The 12,966-nt window shown below is 46.1% G+C and overlaps 1 protein-coding gene across 2 annotated transcripts in view; it reads left to right on the plus strand.

Moving 5' to 3' along the window:
* LOC143805924 (cytochrome P450 2G1-like) overlaps nucleotides 1-12,966 on the plus strand; it is a 43,814-nt gene that overhangs the window by 13,045 nt on the left and 17,803 nt on the right. For both annotated transcript variants that reach the window (XM_077285682.1, XM_077285683.1), the window contains exon 4: nucleotides 8,650-8,810. In XM_077285682.1, coding sequence (XP_077141797.1) covers nucleotides 8,650-8,810 — 161 coding nt within the window. The remainder of the gene's footprint in view (nucleotides 1-8,649; nucleotides 8,811-12,966) is intronic.

The raw sequence follows: 12,966 nt of genomic DNA on the forward strand, positions 1-12,966 counted from the left end.
CTGTGAACAGCCGGTAATTCAATTGCCGGCTTTTCATTTCTCCTGCACAAACCCGACAGGATATGAGACATGGTTTACATACAGTAAACCATCTCATATCCCCCTTTTTTTTGCATATTCCACACTACTAATGTTAGTAGTGTGTATGTGCAAAATTTCTGCGCTGTAGCTGCTAAAATAAAGGGTTAAATGGCGGAAAAAATTGGCGTGGGCTCCCGCGCAATTTTCTCCGCCAGAGCGGTAAAGCCAGTGACTGAGGGCAGATATTAATAGCCAGGAGAGGGTCCACGGTTATTGGCCCCCCCGTGGCTAAAAACATCTGCCCCCAGCCACCCCAGAAAAGGCACATCTGGAAGATGCGCCTATTCTGGCACTTGGCCACTCTCTTCCCACTCCCTGTAGCGGTGGGATATGGGGTAATGAAGGGTTAATGCCACCTTGCTATTGAAAGGTGACATTAAGCCAGATTAATAATGGAGAGGCGTCAATTATGACACCTCTCCATTATTAATCCAATTGTAGGAAAGGGTTAAAAAACACACACACATGATTGAAAAGTATTTTAATGAAATAAACACAGCGGTTGTTGTAATAATTTATTGTTCTCTCAAATCCATTTGCAGTCCCTCGCTTGGCAACATAATAAACGCACAAGATACATACCTTCTGATGTACTGTCAGATCCAACGATGTAATCCATCTGAAGGGGTTAACTAATATTACAGGCAGGAGCCCTGCTAAATGCAGCGGTGCTCCGTGCCTGTAATCCCCGGCGAATGAATGAAATGTAGGTCATTGACCTACATTTCATTCATTCGCGGTGAGGCGCCCTCTGGTGGATGTTCTCATGAACTGCAGCCTGGGAACTTTTTCCCACGCTCCAGGTCATATGAGGACATCCACCAGGGGGCGCATCACCGCGAATGAATGAAATGTAGGTCAATGACCTACATTTCATTCATTCGCCGGGGATTACAGGCACGGAGCACCGCTGCATTTAGCAGGGCTCCTGCCTGTAATATTAGTTAACCCCTTCAGATGGATTACATCGTTGGACCTGACAGTACATCAGAAGGTATGTATCTTGTGCATTTATTATGTTGCCAAGCGAGGGACTGCAAATGGATTTGAGAGAACAATAAATTATTACAACAACCGCTGTGTTTATTTCATTAAAATACTTTTCAATCATGTGTGTGTGTGTTTTTTAACCCTTTCCTACAATTGGATTAATAATGGATAGGTGTCATAATTGACGCCTCTCCATCATTAATCTGGCTTAATGTCACCTTCCAATAGCAAGGTGGCATTAACCCTTCATTACCCCATATCCCACCGCTACAGGGAGTGGGAAGAGAGTGGCCAAGTGCCAGAATAGGCGCATCTTCCAGATGTGCCTTTTCTGGGGTGGCTGGGGGCAGATGTTTTTAGCCACGGGGGGGCCAATAACCATGGACCCTCTCCTGGCTATTAATATCTGCCCTCAGTCACTGGCTTTACCGCTCTGGCGGAGAAAATTGCGCGGGAGCCCACGCCAATTTTTTCCGCCATTTAACCCTTTATTTCAGCAGCTACAGCGCTGAAATTTTGCACATACACACTACTAACATTAGTAGTGTGGAATATGCAAAAAAAAAGGGGATATGAGATGGTTTACTGTATGTAAACCATGTCTCATATCCTGTCGGGTTTGTGCAGGAGAAATGAAAAGCCGGCAATTGAATTACCGACTTTTCACTAACACCGCTGCATATTTCTCGCAAGTCACACTGCTGGTCCGTGTGGAATCCGTATTTTTCTCGCCCCCATAGACTTTCATTGGCGTATTATTTGCGCAATACGCTGACAAACGCAGCATGCTGCGATTTTGTACGGCCGTAGAACGCCGTATAATACTGAACCGTAATATACGGCTAATAGGAGCAGCCCCATTGAGAAGCATTGTGCCGTATGTAATGCGAGTTTTACGTACGTAGTTTTTGCGCTCTTACGTACGTAAAACACGCATGTGTGACCCCAGCCTTAATGGGGTTGAGTCCCAGGCTTTGTGCGGCCAATGATGTTCTGCACCAAATTCCTCAAATGTTTTTATGGACCTTGTGCACTGGGCACAATCATGGAGAACAGGAACGGGTCCTCCTCAAATTGTTCCCGCAAAGCTGGAAGCTACAATTGTCCACAATGTCTTGTGCTGAAGCATTAAAGAAGTTGTCCACTACTATAACCTTTTTTTTTTTTTTCATAAATCTTGCTATTATGTGCCACTGAAAACATCTACTGTGTTTATTTTAGCAATATTACCTTTTATCATGCTGTAGCAGCACATTTTAGTGCTGGATTCAGCTCTCATGGGGTTAATCGACAACTTCCTTTCTCCTGAGTCATTGTGCTCTAATACTACAAGTTCCATGATGCATTGCACTGCTACTAAGCCTGAACCTACCACACCCACTCCAAAACACACCCCAACCCCTCCCTCCTCTCCCTCCTCTAGCTTCAAAAAGATTTGTGATGTCATTTCTGTCCGACCTCCTCTTTTACATCTGTCCAACCCACACTCCATTACACACGGATAGATAGATAGATAGATATGGGATAGATAGATACATACAGATATATATCTATTTCCATAGATATGTCCATATCCATGTTTCTAAACCCCTTCACCCCCTGGAGCTTTTTTGTTTTCGTTTATCGCTCCCCTTCTTTCCAGAGCCATAATTTTTCCGTCAATATGGCCATGTGGGGGCTTATCTTTTGCGGGACAAGTTCTACTTTTGAACGACATCATTGGTTTTACCATGTCGTGTAGCAGAAAATGTGAAAAAAATTCAAAGTGCAATGAAATGGCAAAAACAGTGCAATCCCACGCTTGTTTTTTGCTTGGCTTTTTTGCTAGGTTCCCTAAATGCTAAGGCTGTGTGCACATGTTGTGGATTTGATTGCAGATCCGCAGCGTTTTTTGCCGCACTGAATTGCATCAAATCCGCAGTGTAGTGTACAACAAATGTAAGTCTATGGGAGCCGCAGACTTGTTGTGCACATGCTGCGGAAAAAGCCGCACCGAAACGCAGCTTTTTTTTCTCGCAGCATGTCACTTCTTTTGTGCGGAACTGCAGCGTTTCTGCACCTTTAGGCTATGTGCACACTCTGCGGCGTGCTCTGCGGGTTCTCCCGCAGCGGAATTGATAAATCTGCAGGGCAAAACCGCTGCGGTTATCCCTGCAGATTTATCGCGGTTTGTTCCGCTATTTCCGCTGCGGGTTTCCGCCTATACTATTGATGCTGCATATGCAGCAATATGCAGCATCAATAGTAATGTAAAAAATAATAAAAATTGGCTATACTCACCCTCTGACGTCGCGATCTCCTCGGCGCTGCACCCGGCGGTCCAGTTCCAAAGATGCTGTGCCGAGAAGGACCTTCGTGACGTCACGGTCATGTGACCCAGGCGTCATCACGGTCATGTGACCGCGACGTCACCACAGGTCCTGCTCGCACACCAACCCTGATACCGGACGGCCGCGGGCAGCGCTGAGAGGTGAGTATAGCATCATTTTTTATTTTAATTCTTTTTTTTTTACACTATTTATGCTTCCCAAGGCCTGTAGGAGAGTATCCTCTCCTCCACCCCGGGTAGCAACCGCACATGATCTGCTTACTTCCCGCATCATGGGCATAGCCCCATGCGGGAAGTAAGAGGTTCAATACATTCCTATGGGTGCAGAATCGCTGCGATTCTGCACAAAGAAGTGACATGCTGCGGGTTGTAAACCGCTGCGTTTCTGCGCGGTTTTTCCCGCAGCATGTGCACAGCGGTTTGCAGTTTCCATAGGGTTTATATGTTAATGTAAACGCAATGGAAACTGCTGCGGACCCGCAGCATCAAAATCGCCGCAGATCCGCGGTAAAAACCGCGAAGTGTGAACATGGCCTTAGACTTTCATTGAGTCGGGCACATCCGCCGCAAAACCGCAGATGTAAAAAAGATCTGCAGTTTTGCTGCGGATGTGGGTCCGAGAAACGCAGCAGCTCGGGAGGATGGAAGTGTGTGGGCGGTGACGGTGTGCGTCTATGTGTGGGCGGGCGGGGTCTGCGGGCTGTTCGGATGTGTGCTGCGCTGTGCGGGACTGTTCAGGTGTGTGCGATGTCTGTGGGCTCTTCGGATGTGTGCGGGGCTGTGGGGGGGGGGGGTCTTTTGGGGTGTGTGTGCAGGCATCATCCGATGGAACTACAAGTACGCAGCATACAATCTGCAGCTCATTCGGATGTAATCTGGACAGTGGAAACACACCCTACGCTATCCATACATCTATCAATAGATATCTATCCAGACACATCTACAGATAGATATATGAATAGATAGATGTATGCATCTATAGATCTATCTATATGTAGATCTGTCTATCCATTTCATCTATCATCTATCTGTCTATCTGTGTGTTTAAAGGAGTGTGGGTTGGACAAATGTAAAAGAGGAGGTTGGACAATAATGACATCACAAATCTTTTTTTTTGTTCAATAATACATCTTTATTTACCTTTCAAAAACGCACCAAAACGCCTAAAAACCGCGCAAAAACCGCAACAAAAGCGAATTAAAAAATGCATCAAAACCGTGCAAAAAACTGCATAAAAAATGCATCAAAACTGAAAAAAATCGCATCAAAACCGCACCATAATTGCATCAACACTGCACCAAAAACTGCACCAAAACTGCGCAAAAACCGCACCAAAATCGCACCAAAAACTCCATCAAAACCACACCAAAACCACACTAAGAACTGCATCAAAACCGCACCAAGATCTGCATCAAAACCGCACCAAAAACTGCATCAATACCGCACCAAAACTGCAAACTGCACCAAAACTGCAAAACTGCACCAGGTTTTGATGCAGTTTTTGGTGCAGTTTTGATGCAGTTTTTGGTGCAGTTTTGATGCTTTTTTTGGTGCGGTTTATGCGCGGTTTTAATGCTGTTTTTGGAAATAAGTAAATAAACGGAAAATGTGCATGATTTGAATGGAAACATGCATGAAAAAACGGATTCCAAGGCCGGATTCATCATTTCACAGCTCAGTTTCATAGTTTTTTTGCCGCAAAAAAACGCATGCGTTTATTTGCGGCAAAAAAATGCATTGCTGTCTATGTAAACGCATGCATTTTTAAGCACATGCGTTTGTTTGCGTTAAAAACGCATGCGTTTTTATAGAAAAAAACAGAAAAAAACACTGAAACACCACCCACCACCATCAGGGTGATAAAGGGATCCAAACCCTAACCTTACCCCTAACCTCACCCCTAACCGTTTAATGAACATTTTCTGACAGTGCCAAGATATTTCAGTGCCACGTATATAAGTGCCACGTATATAAGTGCCACGTATGTAAGTGCCACGTGCCACGTATGAAAGTGCCACGTATGTAAGTGCCATGTATGTAAGTGCCACGTGCCACGTATTTCAGTGCCACGTATATAAGTGCCACCTATGTAAGTGCCACCTATGTAAGTGCCACGTATTTCAGTGCCACGTATTTCAGTGCCACGGATTTAAGTGCCACGTATGTAAGTGCCACGTGCCACGTATTTCAGTGTCACGTATTAAAGTGCCACGTATTTCTGTCACGTTTACGGTTAGGGTTGATGTCACCGCTCTATAGGACCCTCAGTGACACACTGACAGGAGGCAATGGCTCCTGCAGTGTATCACTGAGGTTACTAAAGTTCACTGGTCTCACTTTATGGCAAAAAGCTGCGTGGGAACTTTCTCATACAGCATGCCATAAAGTGAGACTAGGGACTATTTTCTCACAGGGGCGTAGGAATACATTGTGGGGAATACATTGTGGAAGGATACCTTCCTCCCCTCATTGTCTTCCTGGAGCCCCTGGTGAGTGGTTGCATCAGCAGATGCTCCAGCTCTCCACGGGAGATCGTCGAGGGACACTCGTTTTAATTGGATTTCTGCGGATCAGGGAGTATAGTGTTTGTTTATTATTTTAATATTTTTTACAGATGACAATGGCTTCGGGGATCAAAGTGACAAGTGATGGTGAGTATGTAATCTATGTTTAATGTACTATGTACTGTGTCTATATGTATGTATGTATGTATGTATGTATGTAATGTATGTATGTATGTACTGTATGTCTGTACTGTATGCGCATGTCGTCGCATGCTGCATGTCGTCGCATGGCGCATGTCGTCGCATGGTGCATGTAGTTGCATGGCGCATGTCGTCGCATGGTGCATGTCACATGTTGTTGCATGGCGCATGTTGCCGCATGGTGAGTGTCGTTGCATGGTGCATGTCGCCGCATGGTGCATGTAGTTGCATGGCGCATGTCGTCGCATGCTGCATGTCGCATGTTGTCGCATGGCGCATGTCGCATGTTGTCGCATGGCGCATGTCATCGCATGGCGCATGTCGTCCCATGTCGTCGCATGGCGCATGTCATTGCATGGTACATGTCGCATGCCGTCGCATGGCGCATGTTGCGTGTCGTTGCATGGTGCATGTTGTCGCATGGCGTCGCATGGTGAGTGTCGTCGCATGTCGTGTGTTGTATGTATGTATGTATGTCTGTATTGTATATGTGTATTTTTTTTTTTTTTTACATTCAACACATTAGCCGGATGATGGGACTACTACTGTCCCATCATTGGCTAATGTGTCACTCACTGCCACTGTAGCAGGCAGAGCCCGATGGGACTTGTTGTCCCATCGGACGATGCCTGCACACAGAGACAGAGACACACACACACACCACCCCCCCAGCACATACCGGTCCGCACAGCGCCGGGGACCGGGACTGCAAAGCGCCGGCGACCGCACATCGCCGGGGACCGGGACCGCACAGCACAGCACCGGCGCCCGGGACCGCACAGCGCCGGGGACCGGGACCGCACAGCACCGGCGCCCGGGACCGCACAGCGCCGGGGACCGGGACCGCACAGCACCGGCGCCCGGGACCGCACAGCCCCGGGGACCGGGACTGCACAGCACCGGCGCCCGCCCGCACATCCCTGCCTAGCCCCGCCCGCCCCCAGCACGGCCCCGCAGGCAGCCTCAGCCCCGCCCACAGCCCAGTCACTCTTTATGAGTGACTGCTGTCTGTGGAGCCTGGGAACACGCCTGCTACTGACGTCACGTCAATTTCCAGAGTCTGGAAATTGACGTGACATCGGCGGAAATGAGCGGCGGCTGAAGCCTGGGGGTCACGTGACCCGGACTCAGGCACCAGCATAGCGCCGCTCACAGGCGAAAATGGCTAAAGAAGGTATTTACACAAATCATCAGGGGCCCCGGGGGGATACATAGGGGGGTTAATTGAAAGTAGTGGACAACCCCTTTCAAATTGATTTGCTGTTTGCCCAGTAGAGGTTTATATAACTATCTCTCTACAATAATGTTATAAGGTAGCATACTCCTTCCTCTCGCTGTTGACCTGTGCACACGTTGTACATTTGTCCTGTTTACTCTGCATAGATTTGTCACAAAACCTGAAGGGTTTCCTGATGCCAGGTAGTGAACGAGATTCCTTAAGGCTATGTGCACACGTTGCGGATTTGCCTGCGGATTTTTCCGCACTGAATCCACATCTCTTGGCCGAAAACGCAGGTGCGATTTTGCTGCAGAAATCACCAAAACTAATGAATGGAGGAAAGTCTGCAAACAAAAATACATGTCAAAAATGCCCCTATTTTACGCTTCATTTTTTCCTGCAAAGAGATGCAGAAATGCTTCAGAAATTTCTGCACCGAATACTTACCGTGTGCAAATAGCCTTACGCAGTGCGTTTCCAAATTGGATAAGTATCAAAAACGCATGTAGTCCCCACATAAATTTTTGCCAGTCTTCAAAAGTGAAAAAATTCTTAGGCCATGTTCACACATTCAGTATTTGAGTTTTGGTTTTTTTTGCTTAGAAATACTCATGTAAAATACTGAAAGTGTGAACGTGGCATGGGCTGAACTTGATGGACCTTTTCTCACTAGTTATTCATTCTTTATCGTTGACTTATTTACACTCCACAATGCCATTTGTTATGAGAAAAGCATACAACCCTTTTTAAAATGCAGATCTAGTATCTGCCATTACTGCTTCTGATGGTAGGGCTCTCCACAATTATTAATTACTCTTTTGGGAAAAAAACATCCCCAGGCACAGTTTGTTTTAAAACAAAACAAGCTGCGCTTCACTCACCCTCTCCTGGTCCGGCACTTAGTGTCCTCCTCTGCTCCCAGCATCTGTTATTGTTTTTACAGTGGTAATGTTACATGGACAGAGCTGCAGCTAATCAGTTAGATCAGAGCCATTAAATTCACTGATAGGCTGCAGCGCTAACATGACAAGGACAGCATGCAGCCAATCAGTGAGCTCAATGACTATGCCCGAGTGGACAGAACAAACCACTCAGAGCCTGCGATCTCACTGATTGGCTGAGGTCAATTGCAGACACAGGAGAGCTGGATACTCAACGCTGGACCCAGGGAGGGTGAGTAATTAAAAGTTGTTTTTTTTTTAATTGTGTCTGGGGACTGGAGTATTACAAAGAGGAAACCCTTTTAGGGAACCATCATTTTTCTTCCATCCTCACCTCCTATCGTTGATAATGTACAGTAGATGATGATACTTTTTGTATTGAAGGTTCGCTCTTCAGCCCGGCCTTCTTCATTCGTCGCTCCATCTCAAATGTCATCTGTTCCGTCATCTTCGGGAGGAGATTTGACTACACAGATCCGAAGCTGCAGACGCTGCTGGACCTTGTCGCTGAGAATCTCAGAAGGGTGGACAACATTTGGGTTCAGGTGATCATTTTTTAGGTGATAAATTAATGAGTTTTGAGGGTCCTCTTGGCTAGGGATCTTGCCGATCACAAAAACAAGGGGTCACATGTGCGCTACCACTACTTTGGGGATAATGGAGAGTGCAAATAAAAGACATGTAGGCTACGTTCCCACAATTAGTTTTTAATGAGATTTTTTACGTTGCATATTCTCGAAAAAATATACAAGTAACCTGTTTTACTTCATGGGTGCTGAAATGGTGCAGAAAACCTGCAACATCAAAAACTGACCAAATACTCATGGGAACGTAGCCTTAGGCTTTGGGCACTCCATATACTATTTGAGTCCCTTCCCCCACCTACCGTGCAGTGTGTATAATGAATTTTAGTAAATATCGATTGTAATTTACAACTTTTGGACAATTGGGTGATGAAATGCTGCATATACTACAAGGGCTTGCGGTAATGTTTCCTCGATCTGCTCTCTTCAGCCCTTATATGTTCATTGGCTTTCTTCCGAGTTCCTAGTTGATAAACTACAGACACAGTTGCTATTTAGTTCCTCTGAAGTTCAGTTCGTGACTGCCATCGTTTGGCCATAATGTGAAATGCAGTTAATACATTTCTGTTTCAATTTTTTTTAAATAATTGAACATTTATTTTAGATACTGTATATTGTAGGTCAAGATGTAATGCAGGTGATCAGAATGTGAGAGCGGAGACAACAGGCGGGATCAACAGTCTACTTCTACTTTATGCAAATTGCCTCTTCTGAGAAAAAGAGGACTTAACTCTATAGCGCCACCTGTTGGAAGTAGCGATCCTACAAGTCACAATCAACCCTTTAACGAGTCGTGCAATATGACTTAGGATAAAAGCCAAATCAGTATCTCAATTCGCAGACACGGTGTTTTGGGCTGTTGGCCCTCGTTAGTGCGAAGCATGAGAACTGATTTGGCTAGGTGAGAGGCTCTGGACTGGGGTCTAAGGGGTATCGTTTCTCCTTATAGAGAGTGACATACCATCTCTGGCTTGTCAAGGTGCACGACTCGTTAAAGGGTCGATAATGACTTCTAGGATCGCTACTTCCAACAGGTGGCGCTATAGAGTAAAGTCCTCTTTTTCTCAGAAGAGGCAATTTGCATATTATATTTCCCAGAGGAGCATTGCACGGCGAATAAGCCTCCTTACCTTGACAAGCCAGAGATGGTATGTCACTCTCCATAAGGAGAAACGATACCCCTTAGACCTACTTCTACTTTATTCACCTAAGTTAAATGCAGGAAAGATCATTGTCACAGATAAATCGCACAAGAACAATATTCACAGTATCATTTATAGGCAATTATATGCATAAAGATATTATGGTTAGGACATAACAAGAGATTTGTCCTTGAGATCAGTTCGGGGACTACAGTTCAACTTTGGCCTAAGCTGTATTTGGCGGGAACGGTCTCTAGAGCATCCTCACGGCTTTCTGGGCCTGACAAAGTCTAGTAAGACTTTCTGGGCCGCTTTAGCGTCAGACAGACCCCATCCCATCTGCAGCCTCCCCCCCTGCCCACACTTGGTCCTGTGAGTCTGTTGAAAGCAACGGACCTGCTCACTCGCGGCCTAAGATCACCAGATGAGGTGAAAGTCCCTGATCATGTATTCTTCAGTGCTTGACCACTGATGTGTGTCTCCTCAATCTGGTAAAGTGAGGTCTGGTCCTCTACTCTTGACTGGCATTGTCTGGGTTCCAGGTCTTTACCCGCATTGCTATGGTTTTCAGTACTTGATCAGCATAGTCTGGATCCCAGGTCTTGACCGTAGTCTTCTGGATCTCACTCGCTGGCTCACGATGTCCCACCTGTCTCACTTGACAGCGTATCGCCAAGACTGGGTCTTCTCCGTACCCAATCTTCCTACCCCCCCCCATACCCTGTGTACCGTCCACCACTCCTCCTGCCAAAATTAAAATTAAGACACAACACGTAATTTTCTTTGGATAATTTGGCCACAGCGGCCATTTTATTAAACAAACAATAACATGAATAAAAACATGTATACCATATGTAAAAACCTTGAGGGGAGGGTTCTTGGAACTAATAAAAATCTGGCTCAAAAAATTGGCAGAAAGCCACCACCAAACAAAAAACCAAACACTTCTTTACCCTCAGCCGTGACCACCAGCTCGAGGGCACCATGTAACCCATTTCGGGCAAACCAAACCCCAAAGCTCCCGAGGTAAACTCCCCGTCCAGAGCCCGTAAACAAAAGCCAGATCAACCCCATAAAAAACGTCATCACCAACTCCAAGAACCCCACCCCCCGCCAACCTGCCACTGTGACGATGATAACAAAAAATTTTCTTCAAAATTGACCTGACTAAAACGAAAAACCTACCCCAAACTACGCTCCACCAAAAGCTATACACTCAAACAGATACGGAAAAAACAAAAAGGGAGGGAGGGTTGGCTTTTCTCTTCCTTAGTCACCTCAGAAGTGACTTCTTCCCGCACTATTCAGACCCCCACCTCCTTGTCCCACTAAAAAACGCCCCCCTATTTAAAATCCCACCAATCCCCTGACAATCCCTGTTTTTATTTAAACTGCAAACCCCTCCTCTCGGCAACGCAGTCATGTGGGGGCTTCCATCAAGCTACGCCCATTACAGCCCCCCTTCTTTCCAAGCATGTCCCAGTAACTTGACATACAGTATTCCTTAGGAGGTTTTTGTCAATAACCTATTTTCCTTAATGCTTCTGCAGTCACTAGGTCATAAAAAGTCTTGGAAAATTCCTTTAAATTTCTTTTGCACCCAAAGTTGCTCACGTCCCAGGACTAATACTTGCCCCTAATACCTTGGACTTGACTAAAGCAGCCAAGAGTGAACATGTGGGTAGTCACTACCTGAAAAAAGAACCCACCAGCATTTTTTAAGTGACCATAATTTTCTGTAAAATCACTGTTTTGTTACAGAATAATAACAGCTTTGCAAAGACTAATATCATATCTATTAATTTACCATATAGTTATAGATACCAGGCACATTGCAGACCCTAGTACAGTTCCATCCACTAACTCACAAGTGAAGTTTTCTTTCTCTATTGTTCTCCATCCAGCCCAGAACTCTATGAAGTCGTTTTCCAGCTATGTGCACACAGCATCTTCTTGGCGATTGCTGGAAAAACGCCACAAAATTGCCGAAAAAAATAAACATGGCACACAGCAAAGGAGGAATAATAATTTTCTCCTGGAGTCCACATTTTCAGTACAGCAGCCGGGCATCTTTATAACTCTTTTTAACATGTCGATTAAGACTATGTTTGTCACGGGGGTACTGGGTACACTACAGCTGATCACCCGGACCCCTGCAATATCTCTCAAACTAGGGAAACCCTGTCTGTCCCTCTCCCAGAGTTTACACTGAAGGTGTGCATGTCTGGGCCGCCAGGCCTGACCCTGAGTCCTGTTTCAGTACTAAGCTGAAACCTCCACCCGCCACCCAGTGATAAGACCTCTCACCAACCCCTACAGAAAGCACAGAGAGGGAAAACTAAAAAACTCACCACGCCGCAGACACACAGGAAAACACTATAATGTGCACACACAGGGCAAAACAATACAAATATAGGAAGGAGAAATATAACAAAGGATAATACACCACCAGATACGATATTTCCTCTCCTAGACCACCACTCCAGACCGACATCACCAGGCACAAGACACAAGCTATAATTGGCGACGCCCAAAGCCCAGCAAAACTATTTAAAGGCAATGGGCGTGACTAAGCCTCCAACCCGAGTACCAGCCAGATTAACCCCGGACAATCTGGATCAATCTAGCCGGCGCCACTGAGCATATAGTGGACGAATGAGGAATTACCGCTGTCTGTCAGACGCCCTAGTGTGAACAGCGTCCGACATGACAGTACCCCGCCTTCTACGAGGGACCCCAGGGCCCTCACGACTTATAGGACCCGGCTTGTCCGGATGGCGGCGGTGAAACATACTGACCAGCCGGTCCGCATGTATATCCGAGGCTGGTACCCAAGACCTCTCCTCCGGCCCATAACCACGCCAGTGTACCAGGTACTGTAACATGTGGCGCACCACTCGAGAGTCAACCACCTTGGAGACTTCAAACTCTAAACTGCCAACCACCAAGACTGGAGGAGGCATCGGCGCCGCGTC

The sequence above is a fragment of the Ranitomeya variabilis genome, chromosome 2, assembly GCF_051348905.1.
Source record: "Ranitomeya variabilis isolate aRanVar5 chromosome 2, aRanVar5.hap1, whole genome shotgun sequence".
Taxonomy (NCBI): Eukaryota; Metazoa; Chordata; class Amphibia; order Anura; family Dendrobatidae; genus Ranitomeya; species Ranitomeya variabilis.